This window comes from Manduca sexta, chromosome 16 (assembly GCF_014839805.1).
Source record: "Manduca sexta isolate Smith_Timp_Sample1 chromosome 16, JHU_Msex_v1.0, whole genome shotgun sequence".
NCBI lineage: Eukaryota > Metazoa > Arthropoda > Insecta > Lepidoptera > Sphingidae > Manduca > Manduca sexta.
In genome coordinates, this window is record NC_051130.1 from 6,059,684 (window position 1) to 6,086,411 (window position 26,728).

General features: G+C 32.7%; 1 protein-coding gene and 3 non-coding genes across 4 annotated transcripts; 3 read left to right on the forward strand and 1 right to left on the reverse strand.

Moving 5' to 3' along the window:
* On the forward strand, positions 1-26,041 carry LOC115444759. Its single transcript, XM_030170666.2, has 10 exons — positions 1-160; positions 15,691-15,934; positions 16,242-16,394; positions 17,105-17,215; positions 17,719-17,852; positions 22,101-22,245; positions 22,454-22,719; positions 22,849-22,980; positions 23,051-23,344; positions 23,428-26,041. The coding sequence occupies exons 2-10, from the start codon at positions 15,814-15,816 to the stop codon at positions 25,834-25,836; spliced, it is 3,765 nt and encodes a 1,254-aa protein (XP_030026526.1). The 5' UTR covers positions 1-160; positions 15,691-15,813; the 3' UTR covers positions 25,837-26,041.
* Positions 17,321-17,392, reverse strand: Trnae-cuc. The gene has a single exon. It is a non-coding gene; the product is annotated as a tRNA-Glu (tRNA).
* Trnae-cuc lies at positions 19,227-19,298 on the forward strand. The gene has a single exon. It is a non-coding gene; the product is annotated as a tRNA-Glu (tRNA).
* Positions 19,651-19,722, forward strand: Trnae-cuc. Its single transcript has one exon. It is a non-coding gene; the product is annotated as a tRNA-Glu (tRNA).
* Positions 26,042-26,728: the final 687 nt, after the last annotated feature.

Here is a 26,728-nt window from a genome sequence, read left to right on the forward strand (position 1 = left end):
GTCACTGTGACTAGCGGCGCGGGCGACCGCAAAAATCGCGCGGGAATAATACCTCCATGGATTGTACGAAATTGTGATTGGTATTTATTTGTGAATTAGACTTTGTGGTTACATTTGGATTTTTTATGGAATTTGATAAACACTGTCTTCGGTTATGGTGGTAAGTGAACATAAATACGGTGTTTTTTTTTAATTTATGTTATTATTCAGAGTGGCTTTATCATATATGACATATTTAAACTTATTTCCAAAATATTTAATCAGTAATAAAAAAACTTCAAAAGATCTTTAGCAGTAACTTATAACAATACAGTAAATGTAGTCAAGAAGTAATTATATTTTTTTATTATAATTTTTAATTCCGTAGCGTGTCAATATAATAGGTGTTTTACAGCCGTTTTCAATAAAAGTCCAAATCTCAATCTTCAATCCCATTCCGAGAATGCACCAATCTAAATAAGTAATTTGTAAACATGTCAAAAAATGTTTGTTCTGATTGGTCCATTTTTGAGATTGATCGAAAAAGTGCTTGTATAGTTTATTGAAAATGTCGGTAAGTAGTTTTACTGATTGTCAAGGCACTTACCAACACTAACTTACATAAATTATATTCGTTAATTAAGTTCCGCTAACTATTTTATGAGGTAACTAATGGCTCATAGAAAATATTTTATGACTTAACACAGTTTAAACGTGGATTATTGAGAGCAATCATCGTTATTTTATTTACATTGCATAGTATCAACTGGCATACTTATTATCTTTATCGTTTAATATTTTTAATTTTTAGTAGAGCGTTGTATAATAGTTTGAAGTACTGTTTTTTTGTTGGCAAAAGAATTGAAGTTCATTAATCCTATAATCTACATGTAAAAAGTCTCTAATGAATATCATTATAGGACATGAATTTGATGTTATTGACCTTTAAACCTCTGGATACCGCAAAAATAACGAGCCCCTGGTCATTAAATAATTATTTTGATGTGTTTATACTATCAATGATAGATTAACTCATACTTTTTCAAACTAACACCTTTAGCAGCTGATGCAATTATCGAATATTTTATAACATAATTTATGCATTGATCTCATTGGATTATATTAACTTAGCTGACATAACTTGCAAATCCGTATATTGTCAGGCTTGTCTAATGTATTTATTCGCTATTAGGTTGATGTTAGATTTCATTCGGATTCCTAGAGTCGTTGGGGAAGCTTATTTGGAATTCCCTTCAAACTGTAATATGGGTTGAAAATTGCCGCGTGTTATTAATTGGTCATATAAATATATATTTTCACCTCCACAATAATACCTTACATGACTCTTAGTAAGATTCCAAGGGATATCCAGGTAATACTATGGAACGCTACGTATCTCTACATCAAAATCCTAATAAAGCCTAAGATTTTACAAAATTACGTAAAGAAGCAAGCACTTTATATGTTATTTGTTTTATGTTATATAGAAATGTTCAACACGCGCTTCCGAGAATACTAAAAATCTTATTGTATTTCGTACCACCTAGCATAGATCAGCGATATCCTATCCGTATGTTATGTGACAATGTTACATAACAATTAATCAATAATTAATAAACGCACAATCAGAACTCGTTTTTGCACGCAGCCTACGTCTAAGGAATGAGACATTTGTTAAAAATGTATTAGCTGATCCTTACGTGTTTCATATTTACAAGTTTTTTATTTAAATTTGAATGTTTGTGTGTATATGTTCGTTTCGAAACTTGCAAATGATTGAAACTTGTATTTCTACACAGTATAAAATACTGATTGATTTCATTGAAAGGTTATTTATTTCTATTCAGGCCATTTAAATAAAAGCCTTATTCTAAATATATTTTTTTAACTATTATTTTTTATTCGATTTTTTCGCAACTTGTATCGTTAGCAGAATTTGCATGTTACAATAACTAGTCCGCACAAAAAGTATACTTAAAGCCGTACGTTTATAGTAATAGCAAAACGGGAATTTAAAAACCGCTATTTCTTGTATATTTTTTTATTATACTACGAGTATTGTCTTTGTTACTGGGTCATCGTATCTACTGTCTGCTGTTACTTAAAGACCAAATTGCGAAGATAATAAATATTAGAAATCTCGGGCTTAACACATATAATAGGCATTAGGCATTAGGTTCTTACTTTTCTCTTTAGTTATCGTAGTCTGATGACAGAGAAGACTAAAATCACGATTAACGAATACAGCCTTTAATACCGTGCTACATATTAATAATTGTATTGAAGACTCACTCACTTAAGTAGCTGAATAAATTCAAATCTTTAAATCAACTATATATACACTCTTATGTTCTAATCCATTTTTTTCTCAATAATGAAATAAACGGGATTTATTTTACTTCACTCAATTTTTTTTTTCATTGAATTGAACATATATAGTAGATTCGAAAATTTGAACTTGTTCAATTACCTTCGTTGCTGACTGTACACCTTATAACTTATACAACTTTTTAGTACTCAAATAATTTATTCAAATTTATAATAATTGAGTTTATAATCCTATAAGCTTAGAAATGGCCGTGATGCCAAAGATTACACGGCATTACTTATCTAATCTGCGAATATAAAACCACAGTGTCTTATTGCCTATACCGTTCTAGGATTAAACTTTAGGGCCCAATGTAAAAGATTCTACGCCATTATGCCCACAAGTTCATTCTCGTTTGGAGCAATACTCTTCTCATAAAGGATATAAGAAATAAACTTGGATAATTTAGTGTTATACCTTATATTAAACTTTGTTATGCTAGGTACTAGGTGTTTCTCGTGTCTACGCCCGATTTTTACTAGAATAAAAGGCCTACTGTGTACTTTTCTGAAATAAAACTAGTCTATTTAATAATTCACGATGTGGTCTACCTTTATACGAAATTTAGTTAAAATTAGTTCAGCAGTTTCTGCATTTACTTCTAACAAACATCCAAACATTGTCACAGATATTCACATTTGTAATAATAAGATTTCTTATTTCTTTAAGACAATTTCCTTGACACGAGAAGATATTTTAATTATCTAAATATTCGGAAAATAATAATCAAAACTTTAAACAGTAAATAAATATTTATGTTTTGAAAAGTATGCAAAATCTTGCGACTATCCATGTTAAATTACCTAATCTCTTAATCGAATAGATATATCTGTGGATAATATAATTAATCGGGTTAATGACTTTAATAAATTCATTATTCCCGGCAATTAGCTTCGCTTGTGAAAGGGGTAAGCGCATTTTCCGCTATAAATATGGTATGCCATTGTCGCGTCTCTACAATTCTCATCGGTTTTTTTAACGACTTTCTCGTTATTACTTGATTGGAATAGTTTTGATATTTCCAAAACATTTCAAACTCGACAATAACCTTCCCAGAAATGTGTATTTTAATCTTAATATTACTGATATTATAAATCAGAAAGTTTGTTTGGATGTTCGATAGACGTAAACTCAAGACGGAGTTTAGTACATTTAGTACAGATATACTAAGTTTTGATATCATACAGGCCCGTTTTATCCTGACAAAGTACCAACACGATGAGTAAAAGACACTAAACAGTATAGTTAGTTATAGACTGGACATCAGGACCAAATTTATGCTCCAAAAGTTATTACCAATTGGTAATAAGACATTGTCTTATTTAAAATGTGTCATAAGATGTCACAGCGTCCTTCGATATTATTACAATAATAATATATGTACAGAAAACATGCTGGCATGGGCATTAAAAACGTGCAAATCACGACATGAAACATTATTAAATATTTTATATTGGTGTTTTGGTATTTCACGGTAGAGTAACAACTGGATGACAATCTTCCCAATATCCGCTCTATGTAATCTAAGCACTCATTGCGGTGAGATTTTTATTTTTATTACTCGAATAAAGCCACGAGCAACACATAGGCAAATATAAATACCAGAGCATACACGTGGCTTTCGAAGATTTAAATGTCATACTATTATTTTAGCGTGAGTGCAACTATTCCGTAAAACAGAAACAAGTTTTTTATACTAAATGTAACAGATTTACACTACGGACTGATAAACTAAGTACGGTTATAAGAAGCCGACCTGTATATAATCTCTTTGGAATGAATGTGTGAGGTCTACAGAGTAAATGGTTTCCGGGTTACATAGCTGTGTGATAACAGATGGCCAGCCTAGAATGGCTTTTCAAGAATCGGTCCATCTCTAGATTCCAGAGATTTTTCGTTAGTAGTCAAAGTTGCCATTTATAAAAAAATATATTAAAAAACGTTTATTGTTTTAAGCAAGGCATACGTTTTATTTATGCAAATGTATATATCTTAGTTCATGAAAGGTTTACATAGGAACGCGAGATATCTAAAAACAGATATTATACCTGCCTAGAGATCCACGCATAACTTTACCTTGGAAATTTTAATAATATATTACGAAATCAACTGATAGAAACTAAATGATTAGTTAAATATTTATAACTTTTATGTAAAAGATGTCATGTAAATTTTGGCCTAGTTTTTTGTAGAAAAAGCCAATACCAATATTTCATTTTACTTTGACACACAAAATGGCGGATGTTTACGAGAATTTTAAACGAAAACATAAAATTATTTTTATATGCAAACATCTTGGATGAGCTTAGTGAACTATTATAAGCGATTATCTGCGTGTTTAATCTTAAAAAAATTGCTTTTGGAAAGTGTATATTACTTTTATTGTGCCTTTTATTCTTTATTTTTAGGCTACGGCGGATATAATCTGTATTTGTAAATACACATACATGAGGTGTCATTTTCGTTTCAGATTTAGCAATGGTAGATTTATTACTGTCTGACATTAACTTTTAATTTTATGTTTCTACGTCTCTATAATTTATATTTCGATACTAATTACACAACATTTTATGATTCTTATTGCCTACAGATTATTTGTAATTAGGTGTTGTCATGCTTCGCCCGCGTGAATAATTTTTCCTGTTCATAAAGTCCATAATTCACTGTACTGATAGCCCCATTGGTGCGAAGCGAGCACCATCTACTTAAAAAAAAACAAATTTCAAAAATATTTTTTTTTACGGGACTAAATTACCGGGAGGGAAGCCTATGTGTCAATACAGGGCATGGTCTATGTGTGTGCTAAATCTCATACAAATCCATTCAGGGGTTTCTGCTTTTACTTGTAACAAACATTCAAACATTACAAAATCATATTGCTTAGGCATTTATAATATTAGTTAGTAAGTAAGATAAGAAATAAGATAAAATGACTACCACGTGGTTTACGTAAGGTTCAAGTATTATGTTAATCACAGAAAATAGTTCCTTATTCACATGTTCTGCGTATATACCCTTTCGAGATTCTTTTGTTTATATACATCCCTTGGACCATAGGTTTTTTGTCTTTATATTTATTATAAAACTTAATAATGTTCTGATGCTTTGCATAACTTTTCACAGTAGGTATTATGTGTATTAAATACTTACACAATTTCCAGAATAAATATTTTTTTTACAAATTCATTCATAAACGGTTTCTATGAAAATATTCTCTAAAGAACGGTAATGTAACTGAATCAACGAAATACCACTACAACTTGCCAAACAAGACATAATAACAGTTTCGTTTGACAGCTTGTTTTATGAAAAAATACAGTATAGTTGCATAAAGATGCAATCAGCACGCACGTATAAAAACTTGTCAAGCAAGTTATAGTAAAGTTATGCTCTACTTTACTTACCTCCTACACTGTTTCGCGCTTGAATTGCACAAATAATAATAATGGGTCAATACTAAAGAGCCTCGAGCAACATCTTCAGAAGCTCTCAATTGGCCATTGGGTCGGAAGCCAGATGCAGAAGACAGTATTGCTGGACACGGCACGCATTGTGAGGAGATTTCTCACTTTGAATCCCTAACCGCCGGTGGCTTGAGTCTTGAGCTTAGACATCGGAGGGTAATTCATTTTATTTTAAAAAAATTATACACATTGTTTTTTTAGGGATATGTATAATAACAAAAAATTAACTTTAAAAATAAAAAGATTTGTAGCACATTTTTTTGGATAAGCGCATATTGATGAGGTAAAGTGAACTCGACCATCATATATATCCACGATATCAAAAGTAAATACGGTTTCCTACTTTACGAAACAGCAAAGTGTCTATTCACGTATGTTTTTAGTAAGATGGTAGTGTTCCTCTGATCGAGTCGATTCCTATCCACGCTATTGACAAATATGTCTACAGGATTATTCTACCACTTTAAATACATTTATTAGAGTCAATAAAATCGCTATTCAAGTAAATCACGATCCGTATATGCTTATTTATAAACATTTTATAGATACAATATTAATCAATAGGTAGACTTAATGTTGGCGACGTTCTCCGGAATTTGACCTCGTCGTGCGGAGATCGAGGAGTAAGGGGCTATGTTTGTTTAAAATTTTAATATAATATGTATAAACTAGTCTAGAGTTGTTTTAGAATGATGGCTGTAAATTACAAGTCTTAATAAATGCGTATGCAGAGTTTATAGTAGAGCCCGCCAGAGAACCAGAGTGACTGACATTACTCGCAAAATTAGTACACAAAAGTGGCAGTGGGCCGGCCATGTCTGCAGATGAATGGATGGTTAATGTAGCAGACAGGTACTGAAGTGGAGGACGCGATTAGGTAGATGTAGTGTAGGACGCCCAGCACGATTGACAGACGACTTGAAACGGCGTCGGGTAGTAACTGAATGCAGGCTGCTCAAAACCATGGATCGCGTTCACTTGGGGAAGTCTATGTTCAGCAGTAGACGAAGACGGGCTGATTGATTAATGTTGAGTTTAAGTTTTATAGGATGTTTTATAATAGATTAAACCATCATGAGCCACAGAATGTCAATTGCTGCAAAGACCTCTTCCAAAGATTTCTAGAACAACCTTTTGATCATCTGCATCTAGCGACTTCCTGCAACTTTGAGGAGTGAATTTTTTTTTTAAATTATATATAATATAATGAAAGTATGTTCCAGAATTTAGGTTGTAATAAACATATTGTTCATAAAATCATATTCGTTTCTAGCCCATGTTATCAAGTATGATCAAATATCCAATGTTATATTACATTATAATGAGGGCCTATAATTTATAAATATTAATTTTAAACTCATAAATTATGTGGCAAATGTCAAATCAATAAAATCATGTTCGGATGTCTATTAATGATGGTTTATTTTAATTCGTCTAGAGTGACGTTGAAGAAAAAAAACATAAAGGATGCTCTTTGACCATAGTTATTATTATGCTGTATTAATTGGATTAATTTTAACAAAAGTAGACATTTTAAAAACTTTAATTAATTGATAATATAACGATCTGCCTTTATACACATATATAAATATTATAATACTTCTATGATATTTAAAAATATAATGCCAAATATAAATCATTATTGAAAAGATAGGCGTTATGGATACCAATAATAATATTTATTTCGATAATAACATGCAAAGAAGAACCCATCTTCATTGCGAAGTTTATGCACCACGCCTCAAAGATGTAATCATGTGAATCTTCATTGATTAATGATTTATAGCTTTATCTGATTGGCTGTTTATATCAATTAAATTTTCTTATCATCTCAATTTATTCTCTAATTAAAATGTGACCCACATTATGAATATTTTACAGTGGTGGTAGATATAATATAACCTTCCTCATTAATTACTTTTATTAGTCTTCGACATTGCATAGCATCTTGTTTACACCAGCATTTTGTATTCTGAGTTCTCTAACATCTTGTTCACCTCAGTAATTAGAACTACTTATACCTAATAATAACATAATAACAATCGATGCATCGGTTTTAAGACAACGCTTGGATGCTATTACCTTCCGAAGAAGCACTGCACAGTGCACAGTGTAATTTTAACTAAATTAAACCACATATTAGCCTTCATTCTGTTAATATTGTGCCAAACATCAATCCCGGTTTTAGTAAAAAATTAAAATTTGTTATCCTTTTGTATTCATCATTTTTTATCCTTTCGTAGTTTAGTGCGAATATAGTGTGTATAAGTGTATTTTTTATGTATTATGTTGTCGATCGTACAAATTGTCTTCGTGTAGTCGTAGTGGCCTTAGGGCATGTAAAATTTAAATGACTTTTTATTAATTTTTATTTTGTTGAAAGCTTTTTTATTTTACATCCTATGGCTAGATGATTTATAGTAAATTATTGTTTTTAAAAGAACAAGTATAATATGGTATCATTTGTTACTGCAATGTCAAAATGTCCATTATAAGCTGTCGGCAAATAACTTGAACAAATACCGCGTTTTTTGTACGTAAGCATTGATATATTTACGTCACCACGCGGTAGTGATTCAAGTTGTTTGCCGATTTAACAATCGGCAAACACGTAACCGTCTAAACACTGACAGTTGCTTGACAACCTGAACAACTTCAGCAACTCTTAGTTTCATGGTAATATAGTGTTTAGTAGCAAAAATTTGTCCACGTCTTCGCGACGCTACTTCGTTTACCTCATTTAAATTTATGCAAACGTTCAGAAAAACATTTGGCAACTCTTAGTAAAGCAATTTCGACGTCTTTTATCTTATTAAGATTTTTAAGTAATCTGGCATCTTACAAAATTAGTTATTACTAGAATTTTGAAATTTAATTTAATATCTTCCTTATTACGATATTTCGGTTAGATTTTTAACTTTCATAATAGGTATTTAGAACTCAAGCAGGTTGATAATGTGTTACAAAATATGTGATATTAAAATATTTCTGAACATTTTTCCCGTCTTGTCGTAATGACTTGCCTTGTCAGTTGCAACTCTAATGCCGGCTTTGGAAATATCTATGTGATTTATAGAATCAATATGGATATCAGTAAATACATCATAATAATTTCACCAGACGTATGCGAATGTATAAGCCGCAAAATTGAATAAATTAATGACCATTACCTACACTTAAAATAAAAATAACTCATTCATTCTCGTTGATGAAGTGATAGCGTAATAATATGTCTTATTGACTAATGTTACCGACAGTCATTCGTCTCTCTATAAAAAGGCAATATAATAAATTAAATGATCAATCATAAAGTAGGTACATCCGTGGCTCGCGACCAAAATGGCTTGTTATAAATCTTGGGCCTCGCGCACTTTAAACTTTTCATTGTTAAGGCATATTTACGATCTTTTTTTGAAGGATATGGCAATTTGTACTTCGTAATGAGTACGATAAGCTTGTAAGCTATATGCTTAAAATTATATATTTTTATTCAGATAGTTCGTAAATTCAATCCCTTCTGTACTTAGGTTTTTAATCATACGACAGATCGTATACGACGTATCGTATCCAATGTGCGAACGGCCTTAGAAACAAAATAAAATATTATCGCAAGGCATGTCCGTCTGATAGCGGGAATAAATGATAGTGGACAGCAACCGGTTCCGAAACAAATCGGGATTGTGAGCCTTTTGTAGGTCCATCATAGTATCCGTTAGTGTGGCAACGGCTTTACGTAATTGTCTACATTTCCTGGGCTATGAATTGTAAATTACAAAATGACTTCCACTAATCACTAGTCATAATTACGTATGGACGTAGTGCTTATTAAACTACTCATATAAGCATATGTCGGAATATTGGTAACAAGGTATTATAGGAGAATACTTCTTTTTCTTATAGCAATAGCTGCGTCAAATAAAATTTAATGCTGACTTCTTAATGCCGTGGGAGGATTCTGAATTAGGAATTTAACCATTACTAACCAAACCATTAATAAAAGTGTTGGTGATTCCGTTTAAACCAATTCATTGATCGCTCTGTAGTCTATTCCTACGCGGTTAGGGTGCAATCATATTAATGTGCTCCCGTACCTTTACACATACATGCGGTAAAACGTAAAGAATTAAGAAAAAGTTCTATAATATAATATTTTAGAGTAATTTTTGAAATTTTAAATAACTATAACATTCCTTATTGAATTGCATACCAAATAGTGTTTGTTACAAATTAAAATTATGTGTATTTTAGGAGTAGATCCATGGAGCTGACAATTTCTACCAGTCCAATTCCATCATACATTTCGTATAGATAACGTCTTAACATAGTTAGCCATACGAAATGTATGAAGAATATAAATAAAAGAAAGAAACATAATATAAAAGAAAGAAATAGTGTAGAATTTTCTAGAAATAGGATAGCTTGGACTGCCTTAGATTCTCGATCCAAATGTAATGCATGCGTAAAGTTGTTTTGCAATATTTTTTACACAGATTCAATTTTGAGGTATAACAAAGAAGATAATATTATGAAGTAACCCTCTCAGCAATAGAGAAGATCTGTGCCCAGCAGTGGAATAAATAGTTAATACATGGTTGAACAGTAACTAGTACTTAACAGATAGTATAGAATCTATACTATAGATAGATTACTAAACAGATATAATTTGTTGGTGGTTAAGTAATCTGTAATATGATACCTTACAAATTCATTGCATTCCGAAAGATTTAATTCAGTAATGAAATAATTACTGTTAATATTCTAAGTTTATTAATTATATACGTTGGTTCACAACATTACATTACAGGTTGTTTATACCTGAATATTGACATAAAAATGTGTCACAATAAAATATTCCTGGCATAGATAAAGGGCCCAACGTCAGACCGAAGTGATTAACATTTAAATTGTTTCTAACATTTAAAAAAACGGAATATAAACGATGTTTCATATTGATTTATATATCATCTGTTTTTGACGATCATCATTCCAATATATCACTCGATAAAGGTCAATTAATTCTGGTTTAATTAAAAATATTATAATGCGTGACCTCTAAATGGAGCACTTTTGATTGGATTTTATGTGTTTTCAATATTTTTTACATCAAGTAAACATTTTTAACAGGATATAGAATAATATTGAATCGTAAATAGATGTCAAGCCTACTACCATAATTTAAGTACCGAATTAAAATATTTTTTCAGTTAATTGATAAGTGTCATCATGTTAATTAAATTATCAAAATTATACTAGTTTCATAATGTTTTGATACCTTCTGTTTACGGAATTATCGCCTGACGGGCACACCACGTTTTCAAAATTATACCAGCAATTAACTGTGCGCTAACTAGATAATATCAACGTTACAGTAGAGACGTTTGAAGAGAAAAACAATATAACTTCTATGGCTCTAGAGCTCTCCTGATGTGCACTTTTTGTAACTCAAAGTTCTTTATTTATAAGAAAAAAGAAATTATTTTTTGTAACGTTATTTATTTTTTCTAATTCACTAAACGTAGTATTCATTGCAGGAACAGACACAATGTACTACTATGAAATGAGCATTTGTTAAATTTGCTAATCTAATAAAGGTGTACTGATGTTGGCTCTGTATTTAACCACTATTTAGTAAAGACTTCCTGTACGATCGTTAGACCTTTCGACAACTAAACTGACCTTACGCGGGATAGTAAACCTCACATTTCTTTAATTACAAATCAGCTCTGTATTATATTCTTCCCACTGCTGAGCACGGGTTTAGGCCGACTCTGTCCATATAGGGCATAGCAGACTTCACTTTCTTTTCTATATTCAGCCATAATCTACATATCTTCGAAATTCTTATTGAGAATTCCCAGGTAGGTACATCACGATGTTTTCCTTGACCATTATAGCGCATAATAATTCATAACAATATATACATAACTTCGAAAAGAGATGTATGTCTAGATTTTAAACCTACGGACATTGGCAAACCGTTCCAATCCTAAGTACCTTTAAAACCTGAAAGAAATATAATATACCTTAATATAATGTTTTTCCAAAACAATACTCATTCATGTATAAACCACATAATTGTCGCAATCAAGAGAAAGAAGGGTCATTGCGCTTTAATCCGATTCGTTTCGCCAATTTTCCACAAGGTCGCTTGCGTTTAAAAAACGAAAGCACAATATACTCTTATAATCGACTTTAGTTAAACGATAAAGACGATGTGCAAATTCGATTCTGATTATTACAAAATATATTTAATTTAAATTTTATATCTACCACATTTTTGTGTGTTTCTACATGTTTATTTATAAGTTTTATATAAGAACAAGATTTTAGGTGGCTACTAAAAATATATTAATTAGGTATGGATATGTAATATTCCCGTAAACATAATAAAACAATTCGGTGGTCAATTATATTATTAATATCAAAGGGAATTATCAGAAAATATAAAAAACCATTTTTTTTACTATCGGACACCGCTGTCAACACCGGAGAAAACCTGCCAATGGGATACTGGAATCGGCTTAGCGACTATAGAGCCCTGAAGGGAACTTGCGAGGGGATATCTGGGGAAGGGAAGTGTGGGCGAAGGACAAGCAACCTTTGGATCGACGGAGAAGAGAAGACATGGAAATGTTTGCGAGCCGGCATAGGCCTCAATGTGTAGTTACAACCATGAGGTATATACATTCTAAACTTTGTGCCTGGGGCCGGGTATGCATTCGGACTGAAACCCGAGCGCACAATAATTGCCTCGGAGGAGTATAACAATTACTTATTAGATAGTCCTAATTTTAGTCTTTTCTCTAAACAGTTAACATTTTATTAAGCTTTGCACTAGAAGTTAGAAGAATAGTAAATCATTTAGCGTTGTTATTTACAACGTCAACTCTGTTATATAAAACAATAAACAATTTGTTTGCCGCAATTTTTTACAGTCTTAACAACCACAGCCATCGCGTTGACTTAGCGAAAGCGTGTTTCCCATTATAGTAATTTATAAAAGTGTGATATCGTAAAATTATAGTTGATTTGTTTGTAGAGGTATTCAAATAGCGTGGAGTCCATTTTTTGGTATAGTTTTTTCTCACGGCGTCGTGCGTTATGATGTTTGTCAATTTCTCCGCGATAAAAATATTAACATAAACGTTTACAGCTTATGTGTGATTGGAAACATTCTATTTCATGATAAAAAAAATACTTTGTTTGTACGAATTAAACCTATCAATTATAATTGAATGGATTCCAATATGATATAAGTGTCTTTATTGACATGCCCTATAAGTTAAGCATTTCCTATTAGCAATATAGGAATCGTTTTAATCGATATTTTTACGATTCAATCCGTAGATATCGGAACACAATCGTTAAGTGGAGGTTATGTGTAGACACTAGGTTAACGGCGTAAAATTGGCTATAATAATTTATTACAATATTTTTACGAAGTAGGTGTCGATAGTAAATTAATAGAAAATCGATCGATATCATACCTTTTTTTAGACGAAGACAGTAGCTTGCAATAAAGATTCGATTTCTTACCGTTTATTTTACATATATAAGTATAATATATTTCTGTCTATCTAATAAGTATAAGCAGTTATATCCAATCTCATTATATGATCGGCCCCCTTATTCTCTATGACAATGTTAACTCCTAACGCGGCCGTCTTACGTTAATTTCATGTAAATACCGTGGAATGGTACGCTGTATGCCAATTTCTACTGTCTTAAACGCGACGCGATGCTCTATGTGCTTGTTCCTTGTTAAAATAACGTGTGGCATAAAGAATTAGACCCCAGTTTATCAGTTTGCTGTTTGACCGATTGAGTAACACTTAAACTTTACTTGACATTACGCATAAAAATAAGTAATATTTTAACATCTTACCAAATCTATAAAACGATAATCTATTGAATAATTTAAGTTTAATCCTCTAGCAGTTATTTCGCCTACATAAACAGTGACACGCGAGAATCATACAAAAATCAATTTGAAATTTCTATTGGAAACCGGCACACTCTTATTTCTTTGGGTCGTATCTTTTACAATGTAGGCATACTAACGGGAAATGGTCATATTGATTACTCATTAAACACCTTCATCTACAACCTTTGACCGTGAAGTGTTGAAAAAATTATCTTGTAAAGTGTAAGAAATTATTTTCGACTTCCGACAAACAGTTTATGAACTAAGGTGCTTGCGATAATTGGCCTAAGTAATGAACACGGTAATAATTTGTGATGTGATTGATTATCTTGTGATTTATTTTTTCAACGCGGCGCTTCCTATTTCGTATAGTTTGCTTTGACAGTGAATTAGAAAGTAGGGTTAAGGGTGAATATCGTAATTACTGTGAGAGTTTAGCGTAAAATACAACATTTAATTCAAATCAATCGAGTGGGTAGGTAATAACAAAGTTTTTTTTTCAACATAAAATAATAACGGAACTCTATGTATATAATATCTATTGGATAAAGAAAAATCTTATTTACTTTTGAAGATCATGCATGCTACTGGTTTCGAACAAAACTTGAATGTATGACTATAAGTAATTTACTATTTAATGCCAAGTGTTTTACGAATAAATAATTAATATTATTATATTTAAATCCTTGTTTAAAGCGCTTTGTCGTACCTATATTACGACTTTAATTTTTTATCAAATCCTTCGCTTTCTTTGACGCAGAAGACATATTATTAAATTCCCTTTTATTACTTAAGCCATGAGCTCCGATCCTCACAACTTTATAAACTTGTTTTGTCTAAATATAACCTAGATGTAAATAATTGCCGATAGTGAGAAACCCGATTGTTTATCATAAGATGTCGGTAGAGACTTCTAATCTATCAATTCTTTAATTCGTAATTCTGTTAGTTTTACTCTTCATGATAGTTGCAGATTGTATCAGGAAAAACATTCCAATTATATTACTTTCAATAAACTATTATTCAAATATAAGATTTTCTAATAATTAAAGTTTAATATCTTCCCATCACTGCGACCCGCGACCCTAATAAAGTTCTTTTATTTGACAACGATAGAACGTTAACAGCATTCGAAGATAGGTGCTATAAAAATGTTTATGATTTTACCACCGATATAATACCAGTTAGTGCTTTAGCTCTTAGTCTAAGCCTATGCTTTAAGTGTACATATTGCGGGTCATTATCGATATAATTTCCCCGGATCTTACGTGTTGATGTTACGACAGCGCATAATGAATGAAGTTTGTGTAAAGATTTATTGTTTTATATAACATTTATTAATCACTTTATCCGGGATTATTATCCTTATGTATGCGTGATTTACGATTACGTATGATTTAACATAATAGTAATATTATTTGCTATAAACTATAAACATTAATTTTAAATTACTTTCACATTGATGATTATTCATTATTAATTCAAATGCCCATTCGAATAAGACTAGGAAATGCAAATATGACTTTCTTGCGTCGATTTGAAACAACTGTTCATAACAAGCTTGTGTTGTTAATATTAATAGTAGAAATTTACGTAAAACAATATTTTCTATGTCGAGTAACAGGTTTTAATTTTGTGGATGGAGTGAATCGCTAGACCTCTATTATGATATCGAAAGTATTTAAATATGGCCATGATATTTCCGCTCTCACCTGCATGTTAATTTGTGCATTAAACTGTTATAATGTCAAATTTTATTTTCGATGTATTTTATTGTGAATTTATAGCGAACACAATGTTTCGTTTGGTGAAGATTGCAGAAAATTATACGTAAACCTGTATATTTTAATGCCTATCATATTTTTATTTATATATTTGTAATTTTATATCACCCATATTCAATATCTATTTAACTACTACCTATATCAAGTATATACGTTTTTTTTTTGTTTCAGATGATGAAGAGAACCCTCATCATGCAAAGCAGGATAGATTATAAAATAATAAAAAAAAACATTCCATTTGTAACTTGGAAATGACACGCATAGTTAAATAGAGCATATTTGCACATCTACAAGATGGCGCTGTTACTGGTTTTGGTGGTGACTGTTGGTTTGACTTTTGCGTCAAATTCGGTCGGAGAGATGGCGCTAGCGAACGTAACTAGATTGGCCACAGGAGATTTGTTTTCTCTTATAGGTAAGTTTTCATTGTTACTGAATACAGGTGCATTATGCATATTATTATGTTGACTATAAAATGTATAAAAAAAATCTAATTCAATTAAATCTCTGGGTAGAAAAATGGAAGCAAAAATATACCTTTCTATATTTTCTTACCAATTTATCACTTCCTTCTTTATTTCATCAATAATCTTTTTTACTTCATTAATAATCATTTTATTTACCTGATTTTATTCAAGATTTCAAAATTTTTTCATTGTAGTTTAATTTGAATTCGCAAATAATTTTCAAATTCTGCTAATAACTTAACAATCATTTTCCAGGTTCCGATTGTGGTCCCACACGGTGCATGGAGGTTTCCCACGGGACGGCGCTTGCGGCGATGAGCGGAGATGGTAACGCATGCACCTGCAGGTGCCGCCGGGACACCCCCACCTTCCGCGAGGATCAACGCGTCTGCGTCAATAATGTTGACGGTAATTATATTATATTTACTGTTGCATTCAACCTGTCTAGTTTGTTTATTTATTTTGTTGGTTTGTTGCTGGAACAAGTGTGATTTGTAAAGCAGTTTGAAAGACATTGGAGGCTATCCGATTATTTTACCTATTAGTATTTGATGATTAACACTTTGTAGTTTAAAGTTCCGAGTAACGTAAATTGAGTATGACTAATTAAGTGTTGCCGATATTTAAAGGCGAGATTTATAATACCAATCCAGGCCGCTTTTTATAAAACTGATATATGCATCTGCTCGGGTGAATACGACCTTATACTTGTCTCTACCATTTAAGAAACACTGACACACTAGTAATTTCTTGTATTTGGCTAATTATAATAGGTCATTCGCAATTACTGCACCTCATACACATATTAAAGCCTTCTCTACATAATAATATGAGGCAGAATGGTCAAGGCCAAGAATTTGAACTGCATTTAAATACCTAATAGCACTATTAAGTGATTCACAAAGATAGTAATTGTACTTTATATGCACTTTGCTCTGTAATTATGGCATACTAGATAATAATCAAAATATATATTTAGTATAATGCCACCTAGTGTTCTTTTAATGAAACGCGTAGTTATAAACATTATTCATAGATGGCGGTAGTAGTATTAACCATCTTCGACTGCATTTTAATTTATGTATATTATTTTTAAACGACCTCTTCTTTTTTTTCAGAGTGCTTGATGGCCAGTTTTGGCCGTGGTGAAGCAAAACCGCAAATTCCTTTCGTTTTCTTACCTTTGAAAGGGCAAATTATTTATCCTTCAAAAGAAATTGTTTTTACGGGTAAGTACTCACACACTGCATCACTTTATAAATAAATAAGCTATTTATTTGGACAAAGGGCTTTGTTCGTTGGCATAAAAATGAACTATGAAAACAAAAACGATATTCCGATACCGGGAATCGAACCCGAGCCTCCTGGGTGAGAGCCAGGTATCCTAGCCACTAGACCATATCGGACTTATTAATGTTTGTGAAATTATATATAAAATTGTTAAAGATAACATTATTCAATAAAAAAAATATATTTATATTTTTTCACATTACACTTTCATAAAGATTTCTCTACCATGCGAATCAATAAAAAGTGATTTATCTATATTACGATAAATATTTACGGAGAACAAAAAAATATCGACTGTCATTTTGCATTTACATACCAAAGACCAATATAATTTTAGATTTAAAGTATTTTTCTTTTAAATTTCAATATATATCTGAATTTGGGAAACTAACATTAGATACCAGCACGCCAACTTTTATTCCAAAATGGTCTTTATGCCTAGATGTGGAAGACGCAATTTGTGCTGTGACGAGCGCGCAGTACCTGTCCTCCTCCGGCTGGGTCACTCTGCGAGACCTCATGGACAATGACGTGCCCTTCGGACTCTACCGCGACGAAGGCAGTACATTCTTGCAGGTATTTTTTTTTTTAATAATACTAATTTTTAGATTTTATTGCGTTAGATTGGTCACGGAGCGGACGGAAAATTCCAAAAAATAATTTCATTTCAATTTCTAACATAGGCAAAAATATAAGAAATTATTTCGTTGTTTTTTTCATAATCTTATAGGTAGAATAAGACTTGGCTAAAAATAATTGGTAGGTATTTTTCATCAAGCCGAGCATAATTGAACCTTTGTCACTGAAAATGTAGATGTTAATTACAATGATCATTATCGATTAAAACCATGTTTGGGTTGCTAAATAATAGTACTTTACTAGTAATATTTTAATAAATTAACCAACTGTAAGCTGTATATTTTTATTCATTTAAAGGCGTATAAAGCTGTACACATACATTTTTAAATTAAAATAATTATATCTATTCGATTTAGAACTGATTTTCAATTATTAGATAATTCGTAGACTAAAGTACAACACAAACGAATTAAAAATAACAGTTGTATGTATAATTGTCAATTTATCTAACTAGTCAGTCGGTTGTAATTTATTTGATGGATAACTTTTATCTGACTATTGAAATATTATCCTTTTATTTTATTTGCTAGATCGAACTTATAATCGATGGCAAAGATGTTAGGAATGGGATATTTTGCATAGTAATAACGCCCTTACAATTTATAAACAGAGCAGACTTTACAAAGAGACTTTATTTACCATAGATAATACACTAATATAGGAATTATTTACTATTAACTGAGTTTTACGCTACATCGCATGTATCACAGTTACACCATCTTTTTGTTCTCGTTATTTTCCATCGCTATGGAAACTAAAATGACATTTTCTATATCAGCCAGCTAAATTGATATAATAGGTACATATAAAACCGTCAACAAAAGACCGATGTTATTACTGCCGTTGTGTCAATAAAGTATAATATTTTTCGCGTTTATTGTACCTTCTAAAAATTTACAATTTTATTGCCGTGATTTTAATAACAGCGGCCACAAGCACAGATTTTGTGCTAAATCTGTGTTCACAAGGCCAATCCTAAATTTTACAAAGTATATGGTCGATTATAATTCTCTTTGGTATACGACATGTGGAAGTTATTTAAAAGCATTCTTATTTACTTTTAACACATTATTATTGGATAAATTATTGTTAAAAAAAGATAGCAAAAGACGGATAGAAAAGGCGATATTTCAAAAATATAAAAATTCGTAATTTTACGTGAATCATGATACTTATACAAAGTTAATCTTTTTGTTTTATGACCTTTTAGAACGTATTCTTATTTGCTGTACTATTTACAGCACACTGAATAGAGCATTCATAACAATTTTCAACCAATAACGGATGTTAAATATAGTAAAAGTGCCTACATCCGATATGGTCTAGTGGCTAGGATACCTGGCTCTCACCCAGGAGGCTCGGGTTCGATTCCCGGTATCGGAATTATTACTTTGCTCACTACCAAGCACTCATCTCACTGTTTGGCAGCGAAGGTACGAGAATACTCCACCCTCACACCGACCACAGCCACTCCTGTGACCAAATATCGGCTGTGGCGCGCATTTTATGACACGGAGCGGTAAAGGTCGACGGGTCTCTGGGAGTACTAATTAATCAAATAAAAGGATAGAAGGAAGTTGGAAAAAATATTTTTTACTTCTCTCCATAACAAAGTGGGAGATAATATATATGTATGAACTACAATATTATTAACCACCTGAAGAATACATGTAAAGCACCATGAATAAAATTGAAAGCGCAGCGACGGTAGTTAAAAATTGTAAAAGTACTTACATCCGATATGGTCTAGTGGCTAGGATACCTGGCTCTCACCCAGGAGGCTCGGGTTCGATTCCCGGTATCGGAATTATTTTTGGTCGACTATTTTTTAGGAATTCTTTACACTCTTTGGCCATGAAGATAGTATAAATATTAGAATATTTCATGGCACGAACATTATCTATAATTGGAAAAGTCCGTTATGTTAACAATTTGATTCGTAATTTGCGTTTTCATAACAAGTTTAATAATAATATATGCAACGTTGATTAACAAGAATAGAATCGATTTCATAATATTTATAATATGAACCAAATTTATAATATTATAATCGGTTATTTTTTGCAAGATTTAACGAACACTATAAAAATTTTCAAAAATAAAGACATGTATATTTTTACTACAACGATTATTAAAGCTTATCGTACTTAGCGGTGGGTCCGATAACCGTACAAATTGTTACGATTAACAAAAATAATTTAATTAACCCAACCCAGTAAACCACACAAAGACATTCAACCATACATTTACCACCCAAGAGAAATGTTACTCCAAAATGCACGAGGCTTATTAAAATTAAAGTAATTATTTTCACGTTTTTATTGCGTATTTGTGTTAAAATTTAATGAGTACCTAATCGGTAATTATTTGTTGGGATTGCTATTACGCAATCGGGGTTCGTAAACAACGATCATTATCAAAACTGGACTGAATAAAATGGAATTTGGAGACGAGAAATTAAATGCAGTATTTAATACGCCTTTTTTGCAAAGCATATAAATTTACAAATTTAATACATACTAGGATCTGGTACCGGATAGTAAAAATCAGAATCATCTTCACCAACAAGTATAATGTCTACAGCTAATGGCCTCCCTCAAAGATATGCATGCGGACCAATTTATTACCTACCGTACCTATAGTATACGTAAATATAGATGTTTATTATTTAAAGCAACTGGACAGTGGGGAATGTCTCCGCAAGAATATCTGTTATGCATAAGAAGGAGGATAAATATTAGAAAATTAAAGATAAATAATGAAGAGACGGCATTATGTACAAAGTTTAAAGAGGTTTTCAAGTAAAAACATAGATTAAGTGAATATGCTATGAATTTGTGTTTGTGCAACGCGGTAATGACTATCCATGCATTTAATTTCACATATTTTTTAATTACAATATACTCAATTTAAAAATTAAAATTGTTAAAGCATTGTAGTTTTCTAAAACAAAATCAAACGCAATCAAATTAAAAACATAAATTTTGTAAAATAAATAACAGACATGTTTAAAAGAGGCAAGTCTTATCGCAATCACAAGTGTAATAAAAAAATCTAAAGCGAAGTGTCAAGCGTTGACCGTTTGTAATTCCTGAAATACGACTATGATAAAAAATCCTTGATGTATGTTTGTTCCGTGTCATTCCGCTAAGATAAAATCGCTTTAAAGAATCAAGCCCCGAATTCTGGATTGTTAGAATTTTTATATACTCCCATGAATTTAAATTAAATGTAAGCAAATTTAGCATATCCAATAGTTTATAACAAAGGCACGAGCTACCACATGCTTAAAATATTGACGTCTCAATGTCCAAAATGCATAAACATTCGGCACATGCGCCGAATTAATATGTACTTATATTGAATCCAGTTCTCCGCACCAGTATTTTATTAATCCCGTGTCGATGGCATTCAGTCGAGAGATAAGAATATTATAAATGACATTGCAGTCGTCTGCCGAAATCTTGTTTACACTTCCGCCGAATGATCGAAATGTCTTCGTAAATTTTTTTGATGGCGTTATTAAATTCGAACGTAGATACGTCAGCTACTTAGTTACTGCTCTTTTGTAAATATATAATTATTTAATTTCGCCACGTATACGGCTGCAACGGTATCAGTCGAACCTATAAAGATGTTATCTTAAAGGAGCAATTCCACTTATTTCTGTGTTGCTTCGTTTAAAAAATAACAGTCTGTAGAATTCATCAATCGAGCGGAAGTCAACATATCGTTGGGTGTGAGTGTTGAAATGTGACACGCTTCTGATGAAGGTGGAGATATAGCTGGTGGCGGCAAAGGAACGATTTGTATAATCTGTCCAAATATGCCGCATTTAGATAAGTCCGCTGATATGCAAGACGAATTTGAAAGAGTGCAGCTCTTTGTACAAGTTTCCGCGACTGAAGACAAAATGCCTGTTAACAAATTACGTAACACATTTTAAACTGATTTATTTCCTCCATTTTTCATATGATTTAACGATTTATGCCTAAATGAGTAACATAGGCGGTGTTTTTGGTTTTAATATAATCTGCTTAAGTTGCGGATTTTGTTGATGGAAATGTAAAAATTTGGATTTGTAGCATAAATAAGCTTTTCATCCGATTAAATGAACAATTTAAGCACTTATATGCGATTTGTCTGTCGAAGCTTAACACTTTATTTATTTCTGTCCCGTATTAGTGGCGGGGATCAGCTGCTCTTCACGCGCGGTTGGAAGGGCGGTTAGTAGCAGTGCACGTGCTCTGTTCTGCTTCCTCAACTTCTCGGCTAGCCACTTCTTGTGCGGCATTTCGAATCGCAGGCGCATCTCAGAATGGTCTGTTAGGTAAGATAAAATATATGAGCTGTATACACGTTTAGCTTTTTGATCCTCATTCGAGTAATATTGCATGAAAGCCCAAAAGCAGTTTTTAGTGCATCAGAAATTCAAAGCTATAAACTATAAGGATATAGTTTCTCCAGCTAAAACTCTATCTATTTCGCTCTATCACGGTTAACCATATATAGTGATTGATATATTTTTAATTTTATAGATGTGCGGTCTATACCATTCCACTCCGGTGAAGTAATGCCTACCGAATCGTCCGCACAAAATCAAGGCCTGAGTGTCCTGGAATCATTGGCAATCGGCGTCTGTGTTCTTATGCTTATATTTATCTACGCGGCCGGTATCATATTTTACATACATTATAAACAAAGGCAGAAGAGAAAACGGAAAGATCCAGAACAAAACATGTCAATATCTGGATCTTCGGATATTGGCACCTCACTCGAATCACGCATCGATATGAACAATGTGGTGAGAAATTAATATTCTAACGTAGAATTATTTAATTTAAAATATTAATTAATTTAAAGAAAAAAAAACAAGATTAATACGTGTTCTTATTTATTGTGGAATATGATTAAAAATTGGTAATATTTTCAGATGTTGAAAACAAATCCACTGTTAAAACTCAACGGCCTGGGAAGTGATTTTTTCAGCAGTGACACTGGATTTTCCGACGCCAGTGAGCACACCGAAGATACCATTGACAAATCGCCTGGTAATTCACACAAGGTACCAAACTCTATGGTTAAAGTTAATTAATATATTCCTGTAAAATATGTTACTAATAATTTTTATTTAGTTTCAGAAAATGAATTCAAGCGTAATATCTGCATTAGTACATTCTCGACGCAAGAAACCGTCACGGCCTTCATTAAGAAATGTATCAAGTTCTGATCGTTTCCATGAAGGGTTCCACAGACGTGCAGTATCACCGGATACGCTGGAGCGAGCTCCGCATTCGGATTTGTCTATTGTAGATTGCAGCGTCGAAAATAACGTCGCTAATAATAGACAACTCGCTTCGCACGGAGAAACAGTCTTAAGGAAGAAACTTTATTTTAATCCAATATTTTTTGAAACGGAATTGTTAAAGGTATTTACCAAAGAAAGATAACAAATAATGTGATTTAATGTAAGTCACTATGTAGCATATTACACACGTATTTACTATTTCAGAATCCCCCACCAGCCGCTATAGAGTTTCTCATGAAAATTCGAGAAGTTATGTCTATTGCTAAAGAAAAGATGACATCAAAGAGGTTTATCCCGATATTAAAAGATATTCCAGAAGAAGACCTCTATCATACTTTAGATCTCGGATGGGATATTCCGTGTGCAAGACGCGGTCGTAGGTTTAGTGCAATAAGTCTTAAACAAGAAAATAGCAGAAGAGCTGTCCATTGCGGCGGATGCCCAGGTTGTGATAGCAATGTAAGACCACAAAAGGCAGTCGCATTAACAAGATCTAATTCATGTAAATCATGCGTGAGCGACGATTATAAACAAAGAATTGTCAGGAAATGGCTAGATGAAGTTCCGACTCCTTCGTCTACTAAAAAGCCGATCAAATCAGTTGCTAAAACGAGTGGAACTTACATAGCCATTCAAAGTAAGGCTAAAGAAGAGGTTAGACCTAAATCTGCTGAACCGATTAGAAATGAAGACACAAAACCGAAGATCAAAGAAATGGTTCTATTAGAGCAATGTATGAAAAATCCCATAAAGGAAATTGTCGTACCTAAAGAACTTAAACCTAAACCAGAAGTTAAAATTATTAGCAAACCTATTCCAATTAAAGAAAACAAATCAATAGAAGACAAGAAACCTCCCAAGCCCACCATTAGTGAACCAAAACCAATATCACCTACTACAAAAGAGAAGAAGAGTTCGCAGAGTCATACATCGAGGCGAATTAGAAAGAAATTGCCCCCACCACCACCGCCACCTGTGAATCAAGCAGAAGTACCAACTTCTGAAGAAGGCGAGCCAGTATCAGCTGAAGTTAAAGTAAAAATGGAGGCAGTTCTACAAGAATTTAATTACTGTAAACGAGCAGAGCCTATGGAATTAGAAGAAGTAAAAATGGAAACTATATCTCCTATTGCACCAAGAATTGTCATTCCGGTTATTGCTGCAGATTCTACCTATTTCAGCGATGATAATACGCTTAGACAGTCGCGTAAAAAAGATTCATTCTTCTCCAGTGAAAACGGTATGGAATATGATAGCTTAGAACGTAGCCTTATGAGACGGCGCAGATTTTCTTTAGCGTGTGGTCCAGAATTGATCCGGAACGAGTATTTTAACTCTGATCAATCATTAGCAAAATGCGAAAGATTAACTAGTAGTTGGCGTGATGTAAAGAAAGCTGTTGAAGAAGACAGCGGACTAATCAAACAGAAAATCACACCACCAGAACACCGCAGGCAATCTATAAGCGAAGTGTTTATTGAGGCACCTGAACCTTTGTATGATAATATCTCGAACCCCGGTCCTTTGACTATTCAAGTTCGGGGATCGCCTATAGAGAATAGACGTAATAGTAATGAAGATTTCGACCCTGACACTCTTGATAGGAAACCTAAGCATGATGTTAAGAAGCGAGTTGAAAAAATACTTTTGAAATCTGCTGGTAGTTTCAAATACAAATCAACATCATCAGAAAGTGAGCCCACTAAGAAATCTCCAGACTTTGCTATCACAAGGAAAATAGGCAATTTAAGGCAGATTTATGAAGCTAAAGCAAAGGCCCAAGAAGAAGAAGCTAAGATGTACAAAAGGCGTGGCAGCGTGCCGTATGGAGCACAAGATATGCCAGCGTTTATACGACCCGTCAAGACTCCTGATTTGATAAAACATATTGAAGGATTAAAAGATCCCAAACCACCAGTACCACCAAAGTCCCGCCGTGGACCAGACCTGTCTCCGAAGTTCTCATCTTCAACGCGAGAAAGTCCTCCTGGAGAACGTCGACGTGGATCCGAAGATAGAGATCGTTTCCCATTATATACAAGAGCGGAAAACTTAAATGCCAGACGTTCCGGAAGACGTTCCGCAAGAACTAGGTCGCGGCGTACAGATTTAAGAAAGCTGTACAGAACCGAAGACTCAGGGTATATGAGTACAGATTCCAATGAGTCCAAGCGCAGAGCAAATTATTTGATGCAACTTAAGCCTAAATTGGTGATGCCAGAAATTGCTCCTATGCCAACAGTGAGAACTGTTATCAAAACGTCTGTCGTACAAGCCGAGTCGGATACAGATGAGTTAGAATCCTTGTGTGATGGACGCAGCGAGTCTGGCGGCGAGAGCGTCGAAACTGACTCTGTATTTTTCGGAAATTTCGACGATTCGAAGGAATTGCTTGCAGAGTTAGGCATAAGTACTTTCGATCCTAAGAAGTTGCAAACTCACGAACAAATAGACTCTGGGTTTATGGGTGAAACGAACATAATTCTTAGTGGTGATAGTGACTCAGAGCATAGAAGTGTCATATCAATAGTAACAGGTCATGATGGCAGGGCCTCTTCAGCGTCCATCGCTAGGTTGGACGACACGCCATATATGCACACCATAGAATGTTAGGTTGTATAATAATATTAATTATGGTTAATGAAGCTACTTGGTCTTATGATCTTAGTTTTGCGAATGCAGAAGCCGAAGCAGAATTGAAATTTTGTTAGACTTCCACAATTAAATAATACCAGGTATAGAGGAACAGTGTTACTTTGTAAATTGTAATCCCCGTATTCATAGACGTTATTTATCTAAGGACGAAGCAAAGCTGTGATAACAAGTCTGTTTCTCAGTGCTGACGGTACGGCAGCCTTCGCAGTGCGTAGACGTAGAGCCGTTGTGATTGGCTAATATTGAGATACAACTTGAATCTATTTGGCTGTCAGATAAACAAAGCTGAGAAACAGACTTGTTATCACAGCAATGCCCCGTTCTTAGATAAATAACGCTTATGAATAAGGGGGTAAGAATGTAAAATGAGATTTGTATATACATAGTCATTATAGATCTACTCAGAATTGTTATTTTATTTAAGTATAATATTAGTATATCTGATATTTAAATAACGTAGTTTATTAAGGTATTAAGGTAATAACGTAGTTTATTAATGTAATGAAAAGTAAGTGTTGATTATATTCAAATTAACCTATTTTGTGGAGATTATATTGAAATAGGTTTTAGTCACCGAATCATACCTCATAATCTTTTAAAAGTAAGATTTTTTAATTCTTGCCCACGTTTTCGTTAGGTATGTAATGTATACGTCTAGTTGTTTTTTTTTTATTTTGAAAAAGAATTCATCCCTATTTAGGTAATCACCCACCATAAAAGTTGTGTGCCTTTTTTAATTTTATCTCTATTTATTGGCGCATTATTTTTTCATATTTCGTTAATTTATAATAATATAATTGTATTTAAGTCTTCGAATACTTACTTTAAGTAATGTAAATTATGAAATATG